The sequence below is a fragment of the Centroberyx gerrardi genome, chromosome 24 (assembly GCF_048128805.1).
Source record: "Centroberyx gerrardi isolate f3 chromosome 24, fCenGer3.hap1.cur.20231027, whole genome shotgun sequence".
NCBI classification, from domain to species: Eukaryota; Metazoa; Chordata; class Actinopteri; order Beryciformes; family Berycidae; genus Centroberyx; species Centroberyx gerrardi.
Window position 1 is genome coordinate 23585926 of NC_136020.1, and position 27622 is coordinate 23613547.

A 27622-nucleotide genomic window follows, 5' to 3' on the forward strand; every position below is an offset into this window, starting at 1 on the left:
GTTTTCTACACAAATACCAAACTGATGATGCCTTGCAGTGCTCTTCAAACATACCGTCACCTCATACTGCTGCAGCCGATCACGCTAACATGGTGATCAGCAGGATCGACCGGTCTGTCCCGGACCGGAGCGGTTCGGGTTCGGGTCTTCGGTGACACAAAGTCCTGCAGCCGAAAAACTGATTACAGATCCTCCTGCTCAGAAACACTGCAGGGACTTCATTCATTTTATTCAGCCGCTGTTTAACGATGGCTCAGTCCAGTCTGGGTCTCAGTGGGTGAGGAACAGGCAATGGAAGACATGTTAGGTGTGTGTGTGTGTGTGTGTGTGTGTGTGTGTGTGTGTGTGTGTGTGTGTGTGTGTAAGCCAGTCTTTTGTGTCATTCTACCGTAACCAATAATCACCAACAACAGCTCAGTCTGAGTCAGTCTCAGATTACGTTACATGGAGAGGTATTCAGTGCTCAGCCTCAGATGACGGTGTGTGTGTGTGTGTGTGTGTGTGTGTGTTTTCTGAGTGTGTGTCTCTATCGTGGCCACGCCCCCCACGCCACGCCGGGCAGTATCAGCGCGACGAGCACGGAGGAGAAGAGGTTGACGGCGTTGTTGTCCAGGATCGGTTTCCCGCAGATCCGCTGGGTGGTCGCCGACTCGTAGCTCACCACCTTCTCGATGCTCGAGTCGAAACCTGCACACACACACACACACACACACACACACAGACGAGGAGAGACAAGTCAACAAGGCAAAGCTGAAGGAATCATCCAAGTTGAGTGTAAAGAGTGAAACGGAAAGTCGACTTTCACAGTTACAGACTGAGGCTGCGATCGTTTTCTTTGGTCTGAACCAGAGTGGAAAAATTGACTTTGTTGTATTTTTGGTTCATTTAGCTTCAAACTGACCAAACAAAAGTCACATGACTCACAAGCAGCTTGTTTATTGGACAGAGTTTGAACCTGTCGTCCTGTAACTTTATCTAACATGACGGACTTGTCTGTCTCTTCTTCTGTGGTGTTCATACCAGTTAAGAACACATGAAGAAGCAGCTGAATATGAGCATCAGTCCAGACTTCATTCTGTTCTGCTAGGCTTTCCGTCTCCTTCTACCCATAATCCCTTGCGTTTCGGGGTGGTTTCCTTTAGTTCTCTTGTTAGAGGACTGAGACTCTCGCTGCCGTTATTTGGTGCCACCAGAGTTCAAAGGTCACTGTTCTCTCCTGGACAAACCAACTGAACTGAAGGAGGAAAAGCTGCCGAGTTCAGAGAAACCGATCAGAACACGCTGGCTGTTGAACGCAGCCTCAGAGAAAATCCTACGCCTATTATCACGAACCGCTGTTACTCACCGGAGTATTGCATGTGAGCTCCCAGGAAAGAGTCGAGCAGCGATCCCACCAAGCCGGCCATGCCCCCGTACACTATGATCGGCCACTGGGGGTCTGCCAGGTGCAGGTCGCTGACCAACAGAAGCTGCGTCACAAAGTAAGCCACGCCCACTGTGAGCCCGCCAAGGAAGCTGGCGACCAATCCGACGGAAGTTACTCCTCCGTTTGTTCCTGGAGGGTTAAAGAGGAGAAAATAAGAGTCATAAAAACAAAATCAAATAGCCGTGATGCAGAAAATTAAATGATAGGGGAAGTGGAAGTGTGGCAGTGAGTGGGAGGTTGTGTGTTTGTGATCCTTAAAAATACAAAAGCACAAAAATAAACAGACGCCACACACAGTCGGCCAAATCAGAAAGAAACAAAACCTAGAAAAATTCTACTGACATCAAAAAAAAGGAAAGACTTGAGCTGTTTTTTTTTCTTTGACAGAACAGAGTGAAAATTAAGTCATCTCTAGACATAAAACACATTCATTGATGCACACACACACACACACACAGGCTACCTTTACATGCATGTAGAAACCCAGATTTTGCTCATACCCTTGTTAAGCTCCGATTCGGTTTCTATTAACTTGTGATCAGAATATTGACTGAACAGCAGCTTATTGCCAATACAGGGGAAACAAACGATGATTCCAGTATTAACAGTGACAGAAAGTACTGCTCACCGTATGTTGTTGTACATATTATACAGAAGTGAAAGTGAAAGCAGTCAGATGTTTCCAAGCCACAGTAACTAGTTGAATATGAAATAAGCCAGCCATCTTTACAGGTTTCTCATCATCAGAGTCTGATCTTTACAGGTTATTTTAACACCGTTATGATGTTTACATGTGTCGACCCAAAACCAGGTGACTGAGTATCGACCGTAGACTGCAGAAACAGACGGAGTAGTGAGTGTTCGTCACCCACTGGCTTCTGAAGGTTTTTGAAGCCTTGTTGACATTTTTTGGCGCCAGAGCGGCCAAAGCGAGGCCGAGGGTCGCCTACAGAGTTGTAGCTCCGCCTACTATCAGCCCATAATCGACGACCTGTCAATCACTAGGAAAACAACCCTGTGTTATATCTGTTAATGATGATGATGATGATGATGATGATAATACTTTATTGTCAGATCCAGTCTGAAATTTTTCTTGCATCACAGCAGCTCCATTTGCAACATCACAAAAAGGACAAAAATTAAGACAGGACACAAAGATACATACATTCAACATATCATTACAATCACAAAAGACAGTATTTAAGGACCTTCAACGTACATTTGATCTCGGATTAAGCTCTATATTTAATTTTAGGATTGACTGGTGTACAAAAGAGTGCTTCAGTCTAACCCTATTAAAATGACACAGTTATTTTGAAAATCTCCATAATGACACACATTAGAAGAAGTGAAATTCGCTACTGAGGCCAAAACCTCTTGTGGAAAAAATGTATTGACTTTATATTTTTATCAGAAGTTGTGTTCTTCACAGAGTTGGGAGGTTTGGAGTCTTTTTGGAGCCGGACTCTAGCGGACGTTAGAGGAACTGCTGCTGCTGCACTTCAGGACTGGATCCAACATTCAGCTGAGGGTTTTGGCTGCTTTAGACGGATAAAGACGGGAATTCTCAGTACATGCAAACGTTACCCGTCTTGCAGTGGGAGGCAGAAAATCCCTTCATTACACCTCGATTTACTTTCCTCTCCTGTCCTCACTGCATATTCTGCTCAAAAGCCTGCGCCCAACGTGGGGCTCGAACCCACGACCCTGAGATTAAGAGTCTCATGCTCTACCGACTGAGCTAGCCGGGCCTGGGGAGGCAATGACATCATCTCCACTCGGAAGCTGAACTTTTACCCCCTTCTCGTATTTCATACCGCCTCATACTACTGTTCGGCGGTCAGGCCCGTCCCACATCCAAAGCTCTAATGTGAGACGTGACTCAGACGCTGAGCCCGGGGCGGCTGCACAAGCCCCTGCCATACATACAGCCGTTTCTGCTGAGGGGTCACTGAGTGAAAGAGAGGCTGTGTTTACATTCCACTTTATTCGCTTGACGTAAATTGGCCCTTAAGTGTGAAAGTTGCATAGAGAAAATCTTCAGGCGAAAATTCCCAGTTGTGAGATAACATCAAATCATCTGTTGGCCTCTTGCGTGAAAAGCACCATGCATTTAAATAAATGAATAAATAAAAAAGAAAATAAAAAATTCAAGATAACAAATGCAATCTGTCTGTAGGCGAGAGGTATAGTGCGTTTCAAACGATCCCAACTCCCCTGTTCATGAGACGGTTTAGTTAGATTCACATTTCAGGTATTTAGCTCTTTGTCATCCAGAGCGACCTAGTATGAGGCTCAGAGTTTTGCTTAAAAACTACAATACAAACAAATTAAAATACACATAAAATACACATACGCTGCCTGTCAAAAGTTTGGGGACACCTAGCTTTTGAAAATGCTTAATATATCAGCATGTTTTCTTCGTCGGTTCGCAGTAACTTAACCCCGTTAAAGACTAACTAGGTTTACCTATGAAAACACCCGTCTCTTGCCTTAATGATTATTGACCTGTTGCTTTGACCTCTGTTATTATGAAGTGCCTGGAAAGATTGGCTATATCATATATAAACTGTAACACTCCTGCTACCCTTGACCCATTACAGTTTGCCTACTGTTCTAATAGATCTGTAGATGACGCTATCTCACTTGCTCTGCATACTGCTTTAGTACACCTTGAAAAGAAAAATACCTATGTCAGAATGTTGTTTATTGATTATAGCTCTGCTTTTAATACAATTGTACTATCCAATCTGGTGTTGAAACTCAGAGGTCTTGGTCTGGGCAACTCTATCTGTAATTGGCTATTTGATTTCCTGACAGGCAGCCCCAGACTGTGAGAATAGGTAAAACACACTCATCTACATTAGTTCTTAGGACCGGCGCGCCTCAGGGTCTGCTGTCCCAGTCCCCTATTGTACAGTCTGTTTACACACGACTGTGTTGCCAAATATGACAACAACAGCATCATAAAATTCACAGATGACACCACAGTGATTGGACTAATAAGCGACAGTGATGAGAGGGCCTATAGGAGGGAAGTGGGAGATCTAACCATATGGTGCCATGATAACAACCTCTCTCTAAACTAGGGCTGCACGATACTGGAAAAAACTGACATTGCAATATTTTTTTTTCTGCGATATATATTGCGATGTGAAAAAATACAGGAATTTTCACCAAATGACTTGAATAGCTCTATCAAGCCTTGCCCCTTTAAGAAGGTGGCCTTGTGGGTAACCTGCACGGGTGACGTAGCAGGAAGTGAGTGTGTTTTGTTTTTAGCCGCAGCCAGAGTGAGTTGCAGGATGCTAAGTGAGTAAAGTTAGCATAGTTAGCGGGAAAAGAGCTTAGAACATCACCGAGAGGCCGTGCATTATGTTCGCTGCTGTACAGAAATAAAGTGCCAGTTCTCCACTGCAGAGTCGGTCCGGACTCTTAGTAAAAAGCTTGTTACCAGCTACGAGCCAGGCTAAGCTAAAGTAGGCTAGCACAACACCAGAGGCTTCCCAACTACGGGTCAGAGCCGCGAAAGCTGGAAAGGTAACATACGCTACTCTTATAACAAACCCTTAAATCGGAGTAAATGATGTTATATCAGACAGACTTCTCTTGTAGATTAGTCATGGAAAATGAGAACTGTGCGAGTTTTCCTTTTGTAACAAGCAGCAAAAAAGTTGTAGCATGACGCGTTTGAGTTAATTTGCCTTACTTGACATCGCACGTCCTGCGATGTGACTATTGCGCATGCGCACATCGCGATGACGATGCTGAAACGATATATCGTGCAGCCCTACTCTAAACGTCAATAAGACAAAATAAATCATTGTTGACTTCAGAAAGATCAGAGAAAATCACATTCCTATTTCCATCAGTGGGTCATCTGTTGAAATTGTTGATAGTTTTAGATTTCTTGGTATACACATCACAGACATGTCCTTGTAGAGAACGTTCTTCCCAAGTTGTCTTGGGGAGAACGATCTTCTCATCAAAGTGAACAGAGAAGCTTCCCGACAGTTTGAGATGGACCGTGTGCTTCTCTTAGCTCGCGTAATTAATAAAGACACAGCGCTGTTCGGACGTGATGTGTCGTTCTCGCCATGAATCTTAGGGCTTTCCATTCGTTTTCGTCGGTCAAGTCTCCATCCAATGCTTCCTCGCCTGGCAAGGAAACGTCCGGGATCTTTATCCGTCCTCTGTCCTTAAGTTCTTTTGGTTTGGAATCAAGCTTCGGTGGTTAGATATTACGTATAACGCGTCATGGAGGACACAACAATGCACAAGAACGTATATTGATAATCAGCCTTGTTTCACAACCTGACAGGTTTTTGTTTGTTTTTGTATGTCTTCACTCAGCATTAGGGGTGCAACGGATCACAAAACTCACGGTTCGGATCGTATCACGGTTTTGAGTCACGGATCGGATAATTTTTCGGATCAGGAAAAAAAAAAAAAAAAAAGGGTTAGGGTTAAATTAATTTAAAAATGTGCTACTTTGGCTCTGATGCAGCCGCCTCTCTCTGTCTGTAGTCACCACTCTGTAGTCTCGCTCAATGTCCCGCCCACAGCACTATCTGATGGTTACACAACACGAGTAATAGCCTATCAACACTGAAGGCTATGCCACAGGACCGGAGCTTCTCCGAGCGGAGCTGTGTGTCGAAGGGAAGGCAGCATATTGCTGAAGTTGCAATAAAAATCACAATCTTGTGATCTATTTCAATGATGACAAGCATGCCCAGTTTCCCAGTTACACCACTGAAAATGGCCGAAGTCACAGCCTACGGGATTTCACTCAATGAAGGCGAAAGCGACGGCTTTTAAATCAGTCGCTCTTCCTTTTTTTTTCTTCCCTAAAGCAATCATTGCGCTTCAGAGTAAAACGCAGCACGCATCTGTCTCATCTGTATCTTTTCACTGCAACTCTGCATCGAGATTTAGGGAATTATTACTTTAAAAAGTAACAGCGGCAGTAAAACTGTATTTCACACTATGATGGTTAAACTTTGCAATTAATCCGCGGTTCACATGCGTGCCGAACCGTGGGAGGGGGATCCGTACGGATCACGGATCAACTACGGTCTGTTACACCACTACTCAGCATGCCTGAACAGGACAGCAAAAAGTCAGCCATTGAGCAAAAACAGTGCTGACGCAGCGCGCAAACCACACGGCGCTGTGATTGGCTTGTTTGGCACCTCACCTGCCGGGACTTCCTTCCAGGTGGTGATGAGTCTTGGCTGTGATTTGCTGAGGACAGGCCCCACCTCCGAGGCCCAGGTGTCTCCGGTGCTGCAGGCGAGCGCGCCCAGTAGAGACAGGCACATCCAGGAAGCAGAGTACTGTTTACTGAAGTCAACGGGAATCTCTCCCGGCCCCACCTGAAACACAACCGCCTTCATGTGAAGAGTTATATTCCAAAACTATACGTCCGTTTTAAGGGGAAAGAACATTACCTTAAGTCCATCATTCAATTATTCTAATACACAGAGGCTCCAGTCTGTAAAAGTATTATGATTTTCCAAGGACTGAAGTCATGAACTTTGTTGTCTTTATTTTGTACAGTAGTCAGGTTGCTCCAACATCCTGACAACCATTGCCTGAATAGATAAATCATATTCCCCATTTGTCCTGTATAGTGTGTTGTTATTTAAATGCATTAGATTAAAGTCTTATTTGTGTTTTTGTCGTTTTAGTTTCACAAAGAATTACTGTATTGGGAGAAACACATGATTGCTCAATACAAGTAAAGATAAGTCATCATTCAAGCCTCTCACAGTGTGCACAGTGTTCAGCTGTCTGTCTGTCTGTGGGAACACATCAGTCACACAGGACAGGATATGAATTCAGGAGCTTTAACAGAGCAGAAGTCCCTCGGATCTTTCCCTTTTCCTCCCTTTACCTTACTACTTTACAAAAATGTCAGTGCAACTGTCATCTTTGAACAGTATCAACTCTCGTTTTCTTGAGAAAGAACTCTACAGTCTTGTGTAGATCCAGGCCATATAATCAGCGTGGCATCAACACCCACCTCGGTGTTGATGCTGTAGTCCTTAAGATTGATCTATGCCTCCTCAGTCAATCACATCTGAAAACCTGGGTGTTGAGCGGTGGGATAATGAATAAACCTTCGTTTGATGGGAAGTGCCGAACGTGCCCACAGGGCCGGACGGATGGCTCTGCTGATAGCAGGCTGTGATAAAACCAAATCATCGCTGTTGCACTGTTCATGTTTCCTGTGGCCAAGAAGCGTGAAGTGGCGATTACTTTCATCTCTTCTGAGAGAGCATAAGATCTCTCCGTAGATGGGGAGATAGCATCACACACGAGGTCCGTCACTTAATAAATACCTTCCCTGTCTGACTGGTATCTTTTGATGAAATTGACATTATCGAGTGTTTTGCAAAACATCCCTCCTCCCCCCATATGTGCGTGGTGGACGTCGTCTCGATGCAGCCGTCTACAGGTCAGGACGCCTCTCGAACTCTCCTAAACACATCCTTATAGGATTATTAGATCATAGCTCTCACTCCTATGCGTAACACTAGTACCACATTTGCGTCACTCTGAGAATTTTTGGGCAGTTCTTACTCTGAGACGCTTGATAACTTCGGGCCCAGAGCCACAAACAGGCTGTCTAGACTTTCCTCCACCGTTTAACATTGAGATCAAAAGACTTCGCCCAACAAATAAGGTTCTCTTTAAGGGATGGACATGCACAATCGGAAAAAATCTGGCAGCCCCAGAGAGATAAAACATAATCCATAACGGACACTTCCTTTGAGGTGTTTCATTACATCCTCTTCTTGTCATGCACTATTTATAGAGCAGGTGGGGTGGGGGTGTTTGAGGGTTGTATTTAATCATATTAACTTAGAACCTTATTCTGTTTGTGTTTTGCTTTGTTTTGTTCTTTTACTTGCATAAGAAAATAGAAATTGTGTTTTCACAACGTGTATCTTGAAATCCTTTGTCCAGTAAAAAACAAAAGCCTGCGCCCAACGTGGGGCTCGAACCCACGACCCTGAGATTAAGAGTCTCATGCTCTACCGACTGAGCTAGCCGGGCCTGGGGGGTGCAAAGGGGGGGCGCAAAGGGGGGCAGGTGGGCCGTAACACAACTCCACTTCTGAGAGAGAGGGGGGGCAGCAAGTTAAAACAGTGTGTTTACCTCTATCATATAAAGCAGTGCCAACTCTGTGGGGACACCTCCGTTACAGAAGACCTGAATCCAGTTCCTCTGGCCACCTAATGGAGAGAGAGGGAGAGAGAGAGAGAGAGAGAGAGAGAGAGAGAGAGTGAGAGTGAGTGAGAGAGAGAGAGAGAGAGACTGTATCTTTAGAGGCCTCCAGCTACCTTATAGAATTAGGTTTGGGCCAATATTAAATAACATCGAATATCATGAAATTTCAGAAATATCACAATATACCCCAAAAAAAATAATCATAGTTGTAGTGAAAAATTTGTCACTTTATTCCAAGTGGGTTTCCTTTTCCACAATCAGCAGAATTACACTAAATGGCCGTTGTTTTCGGTTAAATAGAAAGATCAACTTTGTAGCCTATAAATATTATTTATAGCCTAGAAATTTTAAAGAAATAAAACAAAAAAATGTGTTTTAAAAATGTCCTACCCCCCCTCCCCACCCCACAATAATATTGTATATCACAATATTTTGGCGGGACAGCATCGCCATATTAAATTTTGGATATCGCCCAAGCCTATATATCTCAAAAAGTGATGTCGCACATTAAAAACCGACCTTCTCTCCTCCGACTCTCTCCACTCCTCTCTCTCGCCCTAACCCTCTTACCTTCCTTGTACTCCGCGTCGATTTTCTTCTTCTTTGCCCCTCCCCAGCGGGTCAGTTTGGAGGAGGTGAAGAAGAAGGCCAGCAGAGAGGAGAAGAAGCTGTAGTTGGCCATGGTCAGAACAAACCCCACCAGGAGCGCTGGAGAAACACACGGCTGGATTACTACACACCTACAGTTCAGTCACACCTACAGTTCAGTCACACCTACAGTTCAGTCTCACCTACAGTTCAGTCACACCTGCAGTTCAGTCACACCTACAGTTCAGTCACACCTGCAGTTCAGTCACACCTGCAGTTCAGTCACACCTACAGTTCAGTCACACCTGCAGTTCAGTCTCACCTGCAGTTCAGTCACACCTACAGTTCAGTCACACCTACAGTTCAGTCACACCTACAGTTTGCTTTCTTTGGTCTGAACCAGAGCGGAAAAGTTGAATTTGCTGCATTTTTGTATTTGGTTTGTTTAGATTCAAACGGACCAATTACAAGCAAACCAGGACTTGTAAACAAAAGTCACGTGACTCACAAGCAGCTTGTTTACTGGACAAAGTTTTGATAACCGGTCTGTGTCCCATCAGGTTATACAGTATTCCAGTTCCTGTAACTTTAGCTCAGCATGATGGACTGAATGATGGTCTGTCTCTTCTTCTGTGGTGTTCATACCAGTTAAGAACAAATGAAGAAAAAGCTGAATATGAGCATCAGTCCAGACTTCATTTTGCGTTTCGGGGCGGTTTACTGTAATCGGTCGGATTAACGAACCGCACCGCAGTTCTCTCGTTAGAGGACCGAGACTCTCGGTGCCGTTATTTGGTGCCACCAGAGTTCAAAGGTCATCGTTCTCACCTGGACAAACCAACTGAACTGAAGGAGGAAACACTGCAGAGTTCAGAGAAACCGATCAGAACATGCTGAGTGTGAACGCAGCCTTACATCCATCCCTCACCACTGCATACCCAACCTCACATCTATACAGACATACACATTCCCTCTTGGGATTTGCCCAACAACCACAATCTTCCACTATTGGCCATCGAGCTGTATCAAAACTGGAGAAAATGGGGTTGCACCATTTTAAACCGATGGAATAGGTTTTTAAAATCATTTACTCATCATTATCATTATGTTTTCTATTAACACTAGAAACGCCATGGGCTGATGTAACTGGATGTTGAGATTTCAAATTTAATTTTCTGGAAATGCTATGGTCTGACCCTCCATTTTTCCACATATTTGGGCCTGCTTTTTCAGAATTGTGAAAAACAAAGAATGTAAATACAGTCTTTGCAACCCCCCCCCCCCCCCAAAATTCCCCCATTGATCAAGTGAGCGTCATCAAAACTCCATGGAAACGAATTTCACACATATGGTCACTAGTTTCAGAACAGTGTGATGAGGCGCACAGAGTTCCTAGACATGAAACGTGGGATATGTCTGTCGAGGAACTGAAAGCATTCATTATGCTTCTGAATTTCCACGGTGTATGTGGCGGCAGAAACATAGATATCGACAGCTACTGGTCAGAAAAGTTCAACAGACTTTTCAGACAAACCATGTTAAATAATCAAGTAATGGCTATGTCTCCATTTCACCTTTCTAATCCAGAAAATAGCTGAGAACGGTCCAATCTCTCCATGGTCACCTTCTGAAAAATGGTATCTGTTGTTATCTGTATGGTACCTGTTATATTTTTATATTATTTTAACTTTTAATTAGAAGAGTAACTATGAAAAGAACCCTTGAAATAGTGCTTCCCAAGTAAAAGGAATGTATGAATAGTAGGTTGTGCAGCTCTATGTGAGAGGACTGTTGATGTGCTACAAACTAGGCATAATTGTGCATATTTCAAGGTGCTTCTTTGTGGATTGAATGCACAGCTAAAATGCCACTAAAGCAGAACCAGTATGGACACAAACTGAGGACAGTATGTGCTGCTGACGTGCTGCGAACAGTGTAGACTATATGTTAGGCTTGTGACCGGAGGGGAATATCTGGGTGGGTAAAGTGATGGACTTGTTGCTAATGTGAGGATCCATTGTGTTTAATAGAAATTTGGTCAAGCACAAGACTAGACGGCATCAGGGGATTGACATTTAGATGAAAAATAACCTTAACATTTTCTAAAATCGATTTTTTCTGGGTAGTAATTATTTAATATCGCCCCATGGTTGCGTGGCTTCATATTCGTTTTCCAAGGGCAGATACGTCAGACACGACCAACTGCCTGCTCTTAACAGAGACTACATGTGTTTGCCCAAAGTTCCCTGCACTGTACTGTCGGCACTGAGGATCAAACCCTCAACCATTCAACTACTAGGCAGCCTCCATACGGTCAGTGACATAAAACAGAGCTGGTAGGTTATGAAAGTTGCAAACAGCTTATATTCCATGTTCAAGTCTAACCATGCATTCACACTGCGAACAACGCCATCAACAAGCCAGCAGAAGTCCATTTATTTCCTATAGAGCTGAGTGACCGGGGAAACTCAATTTTGGTCATCGGCTATCAACAGCCAAACAGATTGATCGAAGTGATTTCGTTTCATGAATAGTTCAGTTCTAGCATGTGCAAAATTACTGATTCCAGTCTTCAAAGTTTCCCAGATCTCGCAACTTTTATTTGAAAGACGACAGGAATAAACGTCTCAAAAACAATGCTTGGAGAACAGTTGCATCCGTCATTGGTCGATGGTAAAATCTGAAGTCATTTTATAGTGGTTTTACCGTTCATTTTGGATTAATCGTACCTAATTAACTTAAAGGATACGGCTGGTGTTTTTAAATACATTTCTTATCGTAAACAAATCCTATGAAAATAACATCCGGCCCGGTGCATCGTGATGATGAAATATGCTGCAGAGCAGCAGCATGGCTCTGTGACGGGTTTTAATAGTTTTTAATACAATGGAGTTCTATGGCTGCTGGGACATGAGGCTTTACTGGGCACCGGCTACATGGACGAGACTTGTTAGCAAAACAAATTCATTGCTGATTTTGTTATTTTCATAGAATTTGTTGACCGTAAAAAATGCATTAAAAAACACCAGCCTTATCCTTTAACATTATGAAAGGCAATACCAACGCAGTGAAAAATACATGGTTTGCCTGTTCAAAACTTAGCAGCTGCAGACCGCTACATAGATGCAGTCGGAGCGTCTGGCTGCGACAAATCAAGCAAGCGGATCACAGTTTGAACGCACGGTAAGAATCTACGCCAATAACTCTGTATGGCCAAATATATTCTGCACTGGAGCTTTCAAGATAACAAGGGTACATGTCATCTTGGGCTGATAGATATCTGCTAAATCTGTAGTGCACCTTTTCAAACCAATCACCTCAATGTAGTTTAAATGTGTAAACTGTGGTTTGTTGGTTTTTGAAAATGTACAATTTGTATACATTTTGGTAATATCGTTTCTGATGAACAATGATGCCGTTTTAGAAGTTTTAGAATTGAATAGATACTGAATCTTTATCCCAATGGCATTAATCTCACAGTCATGAGTAATTACCGGACAAACACTGCTGTGAAATCAGATGGTGACGAGTTCTGGGAAAAGATTCCTAGTAAATTAATACCTTTCATGATTAGATGACCTCTGATCAAAAACATATCACAATTTGCTGCAAGGGGAAAGGAAAAACCACGTCAACCATCCATTTTTTCCAGAATTTCCTCCGGAATCAATAAAGTATCTGTCTACCTATCTATCTATCTATCTATCAAGACATCAGACCCAACATACCCCCACACACAACAGTATATGCGTATTTTGGTTTCTCATTGAATGGGAGGCTGGCATGCCTGTTGTCTGACTGCAAGTAACTCAGATAATAATGACCTGGCAGAGAAAATGGTACTGAATGCAGTCCATAAAACCAGCATGGTGGATTGCAGGTTTTGAAGCACTTTATTATATGGCAGTATATAGCAGTCTATAAGTTTCATATTCATTTGTTTGGGTAGTATTTCTTTGTGTACTTAGGGCTTGAGAACATGTTCATATTCTCAGGAATGAAACCCAAATCGGTGCTACGTCCATGGAATTGACCCAGTTACTTTCTGTCTTGGAAAGCATAATGTTCATGGATAGGGTTAGGGTTACAAGTACAGAGTCTGTGCAGTCACGCAGCTTTGTGTTGAAAGTCTTTCACGTCCGCTATGACCCGTGTTGAGCTCAGGGAGGAGCAACAAGGTCACCTCTGCTGTCTGAGGTCGACCAGCCACAGGTGTGCTCAATCAACCTCTGAGCTCTTATAATTAGAAGGAGTAATCATTGCTCTGTTTGCCCTTCCACCTGTCCAGCCTTGCCTTCCCTTTGTTCTTGTTTGAGTGCGTTTTAAAGTGAGTAATGTATTGCTTAATCTTTAGTTTATTGATTCATTATTCCATGCCTTATTAGTTTGTATGGTTCAATTCAATGCTAATTCCAGTGCTTAACTGGTATATTGTAATTCAGAATTTGAGTTTAATAACTTATTTGTGTTAAGTTGAGCAAATACATTGAATTGTTTTTTAATGTCATATGGAATCCTCCACCACTTGATGAAGTTGAAGGGAATGTACAAGCTGGAAAAAATTTCTTGTGGACTCTGCCACACTCTCCCTATTTCCAGTGACTCATGTCCCAAGGCTGTTACTAGACTCCAGCCCTCTCGGAATAGGTCGTGCCTAAAACACTTTGACCAAACCAAATGAAGGCTTTGTGTTTCCTGTGATGAATTATGTCATTCTGTGGAAGTTGTTTTGCTCTGCAACAACCAGACAATGTGGGTCAATGTTCCTAAAGATGCCATCTTAGATATCGATGACCTGGCTCTACACCATCTGTCAACAGACAGTTATGAGAGCGAACTCGAGATCGACGCTCTCTCGTTCAACTTAAGCCCCAAGCTCGAGGAACAAATCCAACATGAAGGAACCCAGACTACTGACCTGACCCCCGTCAACACTGCCCTACAAGCTATCTCCGGCTCAACTGCACAACCCGGCCTAGCTGTAGTTCGGGCCTGGTCCGCAGCGGACAGTGCCTTATACGTGGTCAGTGCCTTAGGATCCCTACTGACATTCCTCCTCTCTTACCTGCTGTATAAGAGACAGCAAAACTTACAAGGCTCCTTAGATAAGCCCATACAACCCCAGCTAACTTCTAGTAACCCCTTCGAGTAGAGCCCATGACATGGAGTTACCCCTAGTTAGAATCTAGATTATAGACGTAATATGTGGTGCTACTCATTTTACTTGAGTTTCGTTTTTTCTCTCCCTTTTTCTCCTCCTCGTCCCCATTTTGCCATTAGACAAGCACCAGAGAGGTTGGCAGGCAATGAAAGTGTTGTTGCTTGCTTGGTGTATGTCTGCTCTCTGCTTTACTAGTGTTCGACGACGTCTGGAGACCTCATCGACCAAAGTGGGGGAGATGTAGGAGTAAAACCCCGAGATCAGAACGACATACACATGATCTGCCCAACACAAAGCGTAAAGACGTCCTGCTGCACCGAATACACATTCCTCCCTGGAACAGACCACATTCTCGCCCGGTCAGGCACCGATTACAATGACTTCCCATCACGCTCAACGCACACCATCCTCATCAAACCATCTGACCCTGCTTACACCCCCAAGTGAGACCAAATGCCCAGGACCTTTCCCCTCTCCGGTTCTGCTAAAGTCACCAACGCCAGACACTCTAATCAACTGATCGCTGATAACGATCAGCCAGCCCAGCATGACTAAAGGACACTTAGTCACCAGACACTCTGATTGCTGGTAATAAACAACTGCCATGAATGTGTGACTGGGACACATACACACACACCCATCCATGATCGGGACCCCAGAGAATCCCGCCATTGTAACAAAGCATAAACCATAGAAACTGAAAGATAACATGCTTAAGTTTCTCCCTGCACAAATACAATGTTTTGCGTGCTGTTTTACTTGTTTTATGTTTACGCTGTCACAAGTTTCTAAAATCAAAGAATTCGTTTATAAATAGGCAGAAAATATTACACCACTAATCTTGGGGCTGGAGATCTCAAGTTTGGTATTATTGTTTGGCGTCATCTCAGCATGCCAAACTTTGTCAGGACTGATTCAGAACACGTCTAACTAGAAATAACCGCCTCGCAGTTGTATGCCTCCGCCAATAAACTTTGTTTTATCATTGCAAGGACAGTCTTTATTTATTGAACATATATAATTAATGTGATTATTAGGTCAACTTAAAGGATTTTGGTGTCTGCAGAAGTAAGTGATGGCACTTCCACCGTTTTTGTAAAATGACCCAAGATCGTTTTCTCAACTACAGTGCTAAGCAAAACATTATGATGTCACAGTGAAGTTGACCTTTGAACTTTTGGATATAAAATGTCATCACTTCATCATTTTATCCTATTAGACATTTGTGTGAAATTTTGTCATAATTAACATATGAATTCTTGAGTTATGGCCAAAAATGTCTTTTGTGAGGTCACAGTGACCTTGACCTTTGACCTTTGACCACCAAATTCTAATCAGTTCATCCTTGAGTCCAAGTGGACGTTTGTGCCAGATGTAATGAAATTCCCTCCAGGCGTTCCTGAGATATAGCTTTCATGAGAATGGGACGGACGTGAGGTCACAGTGACCTTGACCTTTGACCACCAAAATCTAATCAGTTCATCCTTGAGTCCAAGTGGACGTTTGTGCTAAATTTGAAGAAATTCCCTCAAGGCGTTCCTGAGATATCGCGTTCACGAGAATGGTGCTCTGGTGCTTTTAGAGTTCTTGTTCATTGGATTAGTTTACTAAAACCCTAAATTCTCACTAGTTGTTCACTTCTGTTCATTCACTGTTAGTCTTATGGCACTTACTGTGTCTATTCAGTATAGTCTAATCTGCTTCTAAGATCTGGGTTTGATAAATCTGACTTTCATTGTTAGTTTCATATAATCCTTAATTAGAAATCCTTCCGTGTGTGTTTTTCCTTGACTTGTTGTGGAGTTATAGTTTTAGTATTGGTAAATAAATGTGTGTTATTTAAAGTGAATTGTCTTGTTTGCTTGTTCACAAATCAATCCCTAAATCGTAAAAGATCCACGCTGCCCTAATACAATTTAAAATATCACTGGAAAGGCAAAAGCTTCTAATCATAATAGTAATTTGCTCCTCGGGTCTGGCCCACAGAGGAGGCCCACCCTTTTGTTATCAATATACAAGCTCTGATGGAAATCATCTCGGTGGACAAATCATTTCTTATTAGACATGGTTATAATATTATCCCATTAATTCCCTCTAAATCTTACTATTTTGAGCTAGATCCTACAGTAGTTTGATGGAGTGATGTAGTTTGATAGTGTTCAGCTACACGGCCAAAGGCAAACAGCAGTAACCAGTTTTTAAATGTTTTAAACTGCGTATACTACCTTTTAAGGGTCATATGGTTCAGATTTCATATCAACATAAATTATACCCATAAATGCTATTAAATGATATACACTTCCCTTCTGTACCAGCTATACTTTTGTCAGGAGAGGAGAAGAAACTTTGAAGTAATTTCTTTTCTACTAACACAGTTACGGCTCTTTGGGTTGGCAGGCAGTGTAGTCGAGTGATGTGTTTGACCCCGACTCTCTGGATTTTGCCTCTTGATGCCACTCTGGTGATAACACCCGACAAGGGACAAGGGACTACCCACAGCAGCTATCATCAGTTTACAAACACAAAAAAACGGAACATTTGCAATTTGTTTTTTTGCGCTTTCACAATAATTTGTTATGCTCAAGATAGTCTTAAATAACTTTCCAATATTGTCTCTGTTCATTTAAAATTGTCCCAGATGCAACAGCAATCTTCATTATAAAATAAATCAAACTGGCAACAATTTTGAAATGGTCAGTAAACTCAGACGACTGCCTAGGCTCCACAGTGAAAGCCATGTGATGAAATCTACTTCTTTCATATTTGGTTATTTGGATATGAAATTGATTTATTATGGCTATTTGGCCACAAATACAGCAAATGTTCTCTTCTGTCCTCCTAGTTTATCTGTGTCCTCTTTCTTTATAATTCTATTCTATGAATTCTATGGCTGCTCGCCTGCTGAGAAAAGTGTATTTCTATGGGTTTCTGTGGAAAGTTTTAGTCATATGGTCTACACGCTGTCTCAGACGTCATTCCACCACAGAAAAATGTCTGTGAGAGATCTTTGCTCATCACAGATTCAACAAAACTGTTCATCTGTTTTGTAACAGTGTTGCTGAGAGCAAAACGTGTTCTGCAAAGCTGCAAACAAATGTCATCATGGCCTTTCTTCTCTCATTTGAAGTCAAAAGTCAAGCCTTTGTTAATGATTATCGGGGCTGCCTGTTGCCCCAAAGTAACATGATAGACTCTAACTACAATGTTAGGTGTTTAACTGAGCGTATACTTACACAAAATCACAAACCACATACATTTTTCAAAGTAACGATATTCTAAAGAAGCTGTCTGGATTTTTAAGAAATTAAAAGGAATCCATGGCATGAACTAGATGGTCCCATGACAGTCTGACCCAAAATAAAACCCTTTTCACCCACTGGGTATTGCCGAAAAGTTAATTTATCATTATGTAAAACCAACAAAGCTGTAACTTTAACCCATTACATTTTTTTAGGATTCTGAGAAAATCTCAGCGGCATTTACAGCTCGATTTTTTTTTTAATCACTATGAGAATTATACAGTACAAAGTCATACTGAGTCACACTTTAACTTTGCACAGTCTTGCACTACTTGTGCCTGCACAAGTCTTAAGGGAATAGTTCACTCAAAAATGAAACTTTTGTCACTATCTACTCACCCTCATGTCAGTCAAAACGTGAGTGAGGTTTGCATGTTCACATAACACACAGCGAGCTAGCCAGCGCAGCTCCATGTCGGCCTTCTGCAAAACAGCTGAAGTGAAGGGGAACTGGTTCTTTATAGTTCCGAAAAGGGCAAAACCCTGACCATGAAATTACTCCTAACAGCTCGTGCACCAAAATCCAAGTGTTCTGCAGCCAAACGATCACACTGTGAGGCACGCGAACGGTGAGAGCGTGCAAGCGTGAACGCTTTCGAAAACAATGGTCTTAGTGAAGATGTGCTAAATACAGGTGGTTGGACAGGTGTTTCTCTTGGACTATCAGTGTGTCTATCGTTTGGCTTCAGAACACTTGGCTTACGCCGCACAAGCTGTTTGGACTAATTTTATGATGACTTATCAGGTCCAAAAGACCTGTATTAACACCAGCATTTAGCACGTCTTCACTAAAATGTTTTCGATCACACTTACACATCGCGTAAGTGTGAACGTGAGTCGTTTGGCTCCTGAACACTTGTCTGGAGTCATTTTTTGCCATTTTCAGAACTCTAAAGAACCAGCTGCCAGCCACTTCAGTTGTTTTGCAGAAGGCGAACATGGAGCTGCACTAGCTAACTCGTTATGTGTTACACTGACATACAAACTTAACAAGTGTTTCAACTAACATGAAGTTGAGTAGATGATGACTAAATTTAAATTTTTGGGTGAACTATTCCTTTAATGCACTACAGCCCCAGGGACAGTGTCCAACACTCCACAAGGCTCAAATCTTTTTCCATGCATTTTACATCGTAGTCAGAACTACTATCTGGATGTTGTTCCACTGCACTGCTGGACTTTCACCTATGGCTGCAACCTACTGAACAACACACTGCGTGACTGGCTGCTTTGTAAATACGTAGAGTGACGTATTATCTGCTGTCCTAGTGTTGTCAGGATAAACACATCTTCAATACTGTTGTGAAGGATTGAATTCAGTATTTTATTAACGTTCGATACTTTCACTAAATGTTTTGTGAAAGTTGAAATTAAAGTGAAATGGTGCAAGTGAAATAGTAAGAAGAAGGAGAAGGAGAAGACAAAGCATCTGGACTGCAGAGTCAAACAGCTGAAAACATTCAACAGCATCAAACAGTCCAGCAGGTGTTGAACTGGATCCCGGTCCACCTGAACCGGTTGACAAACTGGACCCAGGAGCCAAATCTGGAACTATTTCACAAACATCAAAACCCTGTAGAAACTCTGCTGCACAGCTGTCAGGTCATGTGGAAACACCTTGCTTGATGGTTTTTCTTACTTGCTGTGATAACGTTATAGTGTCAAACCTTTAGACATTAAACGCAGTATTGGTATTAAAGTCAAAGTTCTGGTACGGCAGAGGTTCCCAAACTGGGGGGCGCGCCCCCTAGGGGGGGAACAGAGGAACTACGGGGGGGGGCGCGACCAGTGGTTGCGTTAGACTTTCTCGTTGTCCGTCATTTTGACGGACAGGGTCGTAAAAATTCCGTCATAATCTATTATTACCCGTCATTTTAATTTTAATTTTTTTAATGATAATGAGACATAGCCTATTTAATAGCATTTAATTTTCAAAAACAATCGATCACAATAACATTTAATATACAGAAGAACAAACTTAGATTATTATTTATCATAGGCTATAAAGCAAGGAATCTCTGTCTGTCTGTCTGTCTGTCCTTCGCATATCTCGAGAACCGTTCGTCCGATCTACTTCACACTTGGCGGGTGTATTGCTGGGGACCCAAGGACGTGCAGTGTCAGATTTGGTGCAATTTGGACACGCGACACGTTCAATATTAATAAACTTTGAATAAACAAGCGGACAGCGCTCTGTGCAGCAGTGGCGCGAACGGGCACTGCTCTAGTAAGAGAGAAAAGATGAACAAACGGAGACACCGACCGTCCTAAACAGGAAAATATGAACGATGCAATTTTACAGAATTAGACAATTACAATTAAAATATGAACAAACCATTTACAAGAAATTAAATTGAACTCAATTGACCTGCTGTAGCCTAGCCTGAACTCAAACCTTCCTCCTGGTCCGCATGGACTTAAACTGGGTGCTCGCTTGAGCGTAATCAAACGCATCAAGGGAGATCGCTGCAGAGGCGATTGTCATTAGGTTTTGCGTCTTTGCCTCGGACAGACGGCTTCTCATGGCCGTTTTAATTTTGTTCTGAAAGCTGAACCCGCGCTCTGCTGCCACACTGGAGACTGGAATTACCAGCGCCACTTCTGCCAGAGTTTTGAAGTTGGGGAACATTTCTCCCAGGGAAGTGATCAGAAGTCGGCAAGACTCTCTGAACGTGGGATTTCCCGATCCTGCAAGCACTCGCTTCACCGGGAGGAAATCCCGCAGCATGCGCTCCTTCTAAAGTAAACAATAGCTAATTAATATGCACACTCGCCACCAACTGGACAGGGGGGTCTGCTACAGGTGGTCTACATGTGGTTATTTACAGTGTTGCGTGTGAATTACTTAACGTTAGGGTAGATCGCCCTCAGTGTAATCTGTCAAAATGACGGCCTTCAGATTTTTCCGTCACTGTTAAAAAAATTCTGTCAATGACAGAAAATATTCGGCTAACACGACCCCTGGGCGCGACATAATACCCCCCCACACTGCGTTCACATTGCGGAGCGGTTTCCGCTCCAAAAAACATTATTTCCTATGGAAGGGAGCGGTTTCCGCGCTCACCGCCGACTCCGCGGCGGGTCGCAAATTATTCCGCTGCGGATGGTCGCCCAAAGAGTTGAAAATAGTTCAATTTGAGCGGATAAGATCCGCGCGGAATGCGCCACTTCAATCGAGCGCTCCGCTCCGCCTCGTTTCTGCCACTTCTTACAAAGCGAGGCGGGTCGCAGGTCGCAGATTTCAGGTGGAAACCGCTCCGCAATGTGAACGCCGCCGACGCAACCACGACAGATAAAAAGGTAAAGGTAAGGAAGTATGACGAGACAGTAAGCCTCAATGACATCAGTCATTGTTTGATATGTAGGATTTGTTTTTTTCTTGCACACTAATTCAGTTTGAGAGAACCTGCTGTTAAAAGTGGGGAAATCTAAGTTCCTACACTGTTCCTAAATTCAATTTAAAAATTTGAAGTTTGAAGTTCCTATATCATAAAAGGGGGGCGTGACAGAAAAAGTTTGGGAACCACTGTGGTAGGGGTGGGAAAAAAAATCGATTCACTTAAGTATCGCGATTTTTTTTTTCACGATTTTTAATCGATTATTTTATTCCTGAATCTATATAATTCAAATTCAATTGCTTCTTTTTAGTCTATGCTTATTAGACGAGGTGGAAAGAAGTTACCACTTTTATCCAGCAGATGGCGAAATGTATTTGTTGTAATCTCTGAGTAACGTGACGTCATATCCGTTTCAAGAACAGCAGAAGCGAGAAAGCAGAAAATGGCGGACGGTCCGAGATCCGCGGGGATACGACCTGCACCCTCACATTTTAAATCCAAAGTATGGACACAGTTTGGGTTTCACACATTACCGGGAAAAGCAGAGCTAGACATGACTAAAGCTGTATGCAAACTCTGTCATGGACAGGTATCGTATTGTGGTAATACGACCAACATGAGTGTCCATCTTGCTCGACACCATCCAGAGCTAAACGTGGAGTTAGCCAAACGACCTGCAGCAGCAAGCCAATAGACCCTGGATGGAGCACTGAATAAACTACCCAGCGGTTCAGAGAAAAACGCATCACGAAGTCAATTGCTCATTTTATCTGAAAAGACCTTCGTCCATATAGCGTGGTGGAGAATACAGGTTTTCGAAACATGGTTTACACCTTGGAGCCGCGGTACATTATACCATCAAGGAAGTTTTTCTCAGAGACAGCCGTGCCTAAAATCTACAACGAGGTTAAGTCAGAAGTAAAAGAATCGCTGAGCAGAGCTGAACGGGTCGCTCTTACCTGCGACGCCTGGACCTCACGAGCCACCGAGTCCTACGTCACCCTAACATCCCATCACATCGCAGAATACTGGTCGTTGTCCTGTCACGTCCTCCAGATCAGAGCCTTGCACGAGAGTCACACAGGGGCAAATATTGCAGAGCTACTTCGTGATGTAGCGATCGAATGGAACATCGCAGAGAAAGACCCTGCTTTAGTCACAGACAATGCATCTAATATGGTTGTTGCCGCCCAATTAGCCGGCTTTCTCCATGTCAAGTGCTACGGACACACCCTCAACCTGGCCTCACAGCGTGCACTAAAGCTGCCAGCTGTTGCAAGATTACTCGGACGAGTACGACGCGTGACTGGGTTTTTCCACAGAAGTGCCACAGGACTCCATGCTTTGGAGCAAAAACAAAAGTTGTTGTTGCTCCCCGCGCTCAGACTGGTAACAGACGTATCAACAAGGTGGAACAGTGCGTATGACATGGTCGAACGTTTCCTCGAGCAACAGCCAGCAGTCACAGCTGCACTGCTTTCCCCCGAGGTGAGAAAGAGAGAGAAAGAGATCAGCACCTTGACTGAGTCGGACATATCCAATGCGGAGGAGTTCATCCAGGCCCTGAAGCCAGTCAACGTGGCTACATGTGTTATGTCGGATGAGAGTAACCCGACACTCTCTGTCATAGCCCCACTACACGCATCAGCTCCTGCAAGCCACCCAGGAAACCCTTGGGGATCCTCCGTTTGTCAGAGAACTCAAAGAAGCCGTTCACCAAGACCTAATAAAAAGGTATACGTCCGAGCCGGAGAAGGCGACACTTAACCTAGCTTCAGCGCTTGATCCAAGATTTAAAGCGCTGCCGTTCCTGCCCAACGATGGGAAACAAGAAACATTTGCAAGAATGGTCGCTGAAGCTGCAGCCACAATGGAGCATCATCAGGTAAATAAATATAAGCATTAGAGAGATGCTCAAGGGGTCTTTAGTTCATAATGTAGTACTACAGGTGTGTGTGTGTGTGTGTGTGTTTACAATTATTACATTATGAATATGATATGTAGAACACTGCTTTGCTAATACTATGTCATGATGTGTTGCAATGTAAACTATCAAATAAGTAGAATGGTGTCAAAGATAGAACATAAACACATTTCAATAGTGTGCTAATTTGTTGTACCACTGTGTTTTATTTGTTGTACCCTCTAGCAAGAAGTGGTGAGGCTGGACCAGGAGGAAGTCGGTGACGATGGTGCACCAGATGAGGAAGAGGAGCAGAATAAAGAAGAAGATCCCCAGGGCCCCCCATGTGCTAAAAGAAGAGTGTCCTCCTGTGCACTGGCTGAATTACTTGGGACCACTTTTGGGGATGCCAGGCAGGCACCGGCACCACCAGAGAAGTCGGCCTTTGACAGTGCAGAGGAGGAGGAGGTGAAAAATGACAACACAGCTGCTCCTTTGCCACGGTCTGAAAGCCCGTTAGACCGGTGGAAAGAACATCATCGTGAGTACCCTCTCCTGGCCAAGCTAGCCAAGCGGTGTACATTTTATTTACCACTTTTATATGCAGTCCAGGGTTTTGAAAGGACCGTTTTCAAGTTCAATTTCATATGAAGGATGTTCATTTAAAGGCTCACATTTGTGCTGTGTGCAGTTTTCAGGGGCTCTATCCATTTTGGCCTAACATCTTATTTCATTTATTATTTTCTTATAGCACTAGCTTGATGAGCAGGAACAGCTAAATGTAGCAGTTTATTTCAAAAATTATATATTTTTTATTCATTCTATTATCTTAGAAAGGTTTCAGACTACTTGTTGTTTAGCTGTGAGACCCTTGAAACCAGATGGTGACAGCTTCAGGTCCTGCAGCTCCATCTGCTGGTCTCATTATCTCATGTTTATATTTTATAACCTTTATTCATTGAGGGCTTTTTGACCATGCATATTTATTTTTTACAGGGACAAATCTATTGTACATTTTATTTACCACTTTTATATGCAGTCCAGGGTTTTGAAAGGACAGTTTAAGTTCAATTTCATATGTGAAGGATGTTAATTTAAAGGATTTGTGCTGTGTGTGCAGTTTTCACTTCAGGGGCTCTATTCATTTTGGCCTAACATCTTATTTTATTTATTATTTTCTTATGGCACTAGCTTGCTGAGCAGGAACAGCTAAATGTTACTTCAAAAAGTATATATATTTTTTATCCATTCTAATATTCATTCTATTGTACATTTTATGTACCACTGCTGAAATAAATCTCAGAAAGACTGACTGACATGTGATGTGCACTGTTTTTGGAAATATGACTCATGATACACAGTCTCTAGAAGTGTATGATTCAACTTTTTCCCATGGTCTAGTGTTAAAAAAGCAAATGAAAATCGCAATAAATTGTAATATCGAATCGCAATACTTGTAGAATCGCAATACTTAAGAATCGCAATACATATCGAATCGGCATCCAAGTATCGTGATAGTATCGAATCGGGGGATAAGCAGATCGTCCCGGCCCTACACTGTGGTAGGGTGGCAACACTACTGCAGTTCAGAGGAAACCGTCCTGCCCTTCATCACTTTTCCAAATTTGAATCTTTGGGCTTTCTGTCTTCAGAAGCCCTGCATGCTGCCAGGTTGTGCAGCTCCTTACAGAGCCGCTGGCAACAGTTTGTCCAGGTTGAACCACCAAGAAACACTTTCTAATACTGAACCTCCATCACATCACCATGGAGACGGTCAGCTCAGCGCTCTGCAGATCAGCTGCCGTACAGTTAGACGGGACTTAATAAAAATTCCATGAAAACATATTTTACTTTGTGGATTTTTCCTCAGTTAAGTATGTGAGCACACACACACACACACACACACACACCTCCCAGGGCTCCTGTGCGATCCAGACTGCGTCTCTTCAGGGCTCTGATCGTCAGCACCAGAGGAACCAGGATGGAGAACAACCATCGCCATGGTGATACAGGCTGCAGGGTGCCTGAAAACCCTCAAACACACACACACACACACACACACAGACCACCACCATCATCATCACTGTCATCATCTTTTATACACTAGAGAAAGCTCCACATTTTGTAGAAGAGAAAGATCAGACCCTAACACTAAAACCAAAGATATAATATCAATATCAACAACAACAACAACAATAATAAACTAGTCTTTTGAATTTCACTATGAAGTAAAACAAAGTTTAGAGAAAACGCCCTCCAAAAGGTTTTCACAGACAGACAGACAGACAGACAGACAGACAGTATGTACAGAGAGACAGACAGACAGTATGTACAGAGAGACAGACAGACAGACAGACAGTATGTACAGAGAGACAGACAGTATGTACAGAGAGACAGACAGACAGACAGACAGTATGTACAGAGAGACAGACAGTATGTACAGAGAGACAGACAGTATGTACAGAGAGACAGACAGACAGACAGTATGTACAGAGAGACAGACAGACAGACAGTATGTACAGAGAGACAGACAGTATGTACAGAGAGACAGACAGACAGACAGACAGACAGACAGACAGACAGACAGACAGACAGTATGTACAGACAGACAGACAGACAGACAGACAGACAGTACGTACAGACAGACAGACAGACAGACAGACAGTACGTACAGACAGACAGACAGACAGACAGACAGACAGACAGACAGACGGCTCACCATAGTAAGTGCTGAGAGTGAGGGACAGGACCCAGAAGAAGAGGGAAATGGCCAAAGTGCCACAGAGGATGATCATATCAGTCATCATCTTGATGTATTCCTTCATCAACACGTCATTATCAGAACCCATGCTGAGAGACGGACCAGGGACCTGCAGCACAGGGGACAGGAGGGGCAGATCAGCATGGTGTGTGTGTGTGTGTGTGTGTGTGTGTGTGTGTGTGTGTGTGTTACGGGTTGGGACGGTATGCTTACATCACGATAAGATTCGATACGTGATATGGGTTCACGATTCAAAGTCTGATTGTGCAGAATTCTGTTTATTTCTGAGACTCAAATCTTTCCAGCGATGCCATTGGCTGCTAGAATATAAACAACAATTTAAAAATGTCATCACAAAGTGACAATAATATAATTTGGATGGAGAGCTTTTACAGCAGAATAACATGGAGCTGATATCACCATTCATGTTCCTGACAGCAGAATAACATGGAGCTGATATCACCATTCATGTTCCTGACAGCAGAATAACATGGAGCTGATATCACCATTCATGTTCCTGACAGCAGAATAACATGGAGCTGATATCACCATTCATGTTCCTGACACAACAGACGGATTGACACATTTTGGTATCGTCCCATCCCTACTCTCTCTCTCTCTCTGTGTGTATGTGTGTGTGTGTGTGGTTGTTACACTGCCATTACATTAGACGCTTCAAAGGGAGTTCTGAACATTTCAGCTGAGGCTTTCAAATCCACTCACAGTGACTTCTGACTGAATCAAAATGACCAACTGACCTTCACTGACAGCCAGCTCTGCCAAATCTAACTCAACCCCGGACTGTACAGATCACCAGCAGGGCAAATGGTAGCAGAAATAGCACCAAGCAGAAATACAGTAAAGCACGCAGCTGGCATTAACTAACTAAAGTAAACACATTAAGTATTTTCATTTTATCTTGAAAAACAGCCTTGCTATTTAAAACTAAACAGGAATAATCGCAGTGTAACAACATGCCTTTCATTTCTGATCAGCTGGACACAATCTTAATCACTGATCATTATTCAGTACTAAGCATTGCTAACGTGAGTCATCCACTACCTATAGTCGGTTAATGTGTGAAAACTAAACAGTAACATGGAGACAGACTTTTCATCTTTATGGTGTTAATCGTTGAGAGTAAAATAATCAAACGGGGCTAAGTTTGCCTGGCACTATAGCCCGTCCTCAACATCCACCGTCCCACATAGAGTCAGAAACCAACCAGAGCAGAAAGACAGTTTATCAAGAAAAAACAACTGCATTTCTTTATATATTTAGTTTAGATAATAAAATTAAGCCATTTTACGAGTTTTTCGGGACCCGCAGACACCCCGGTGAACAAACAAAACGTGATGTTAACGGAGTATGAATATAACTAATAAAAACGTTAATATGGACTTCTGACTCTTGAACTCTGTAGGAAAACTCACCTTTGAACTCCGAAACCATGGCGACTAAAAATCCCCATTCTTCCATAATTTGACAACTTTCTTGCCAGTTCATACGAATGTAATGTTATCGCTCTAAAGCGGGTTTAAAAGCAGTTACTTCTCCCAGATAACCAGACACACACTGGGAACTTCTGGCAGTCAGGAATGTAACATACAGCAGCTAGCTAGCTAGCTCAGCCGCCGGGACAGACGGAACTATTTAACTGACGGTTCCACTTCCGGTTTCACTTCCTCAAACAAACCAAACAAGGGAACGTTTCTTCAAGGGACAGTTAGTCGAAATGAAAACACTCAAAATGCAAATCGGCACCCTTTTAAAAAAAATAACGGCTTTTTTATTTTTATGACAATATAAACACAAGAACACATACGAAACATATTCGCCGCATCCGCCATTTATAAATGAACGATCTAAACTATTAAGCATATTTAAGCCACCCTGCTTATATGAGT

General features: G+C 42.9%; 1 protein-coding gene and 2 non-coding genes across 3 annotated transcripts; all 3 read right to left on the reverse strand.

The window, feature by feature from the left end:
- Nucleotides 1-313: 313 nt before the first annotated feature.
- Nucleotides 314-27208, reverse strand: tmem19 (transmembrane protein 19). Its single transcript, XM_071923442.2, has 8 exons — nt 27149-27208; nt 25674-25824; nt 24865-24978; nt 9236-9373; nt 8594-8670; nt 6627-6804; nt 1346-1555; nt 314-687 (listed from the first exon to the last, which is right to left on the reverse strand). The coding sequence occupies exons 2-8, from the start codon at nt 25801-25803 to the stop codon at nt 527-529; spliced, it is 1008 nt and encodes a 335-aa protein (XP_071779543.1). The 5' UTR covers nt 25804-25824; nt 27149-27208; the 3' UTR covers nt 314-526.
- Nucleotides 3105-3177, reverse strand: trnak-cuu (transfer RNA lysine (anticodon CUU)). Its single transcript has one exon. It is a non-coding gene; the product is annotated as a tRNA-Lys (tRNA).
- Nucleotides 8419-8491, reverse strand: trnak-cuu (transfer RNA lysine (anticodon CUU)). The gene has a single exon. It is a non-coding gene; the product is annotated as a tRNA-Lys (tRNA).
- Nucleotides 27209-27622: the final 414 nt, after the last annotated feature.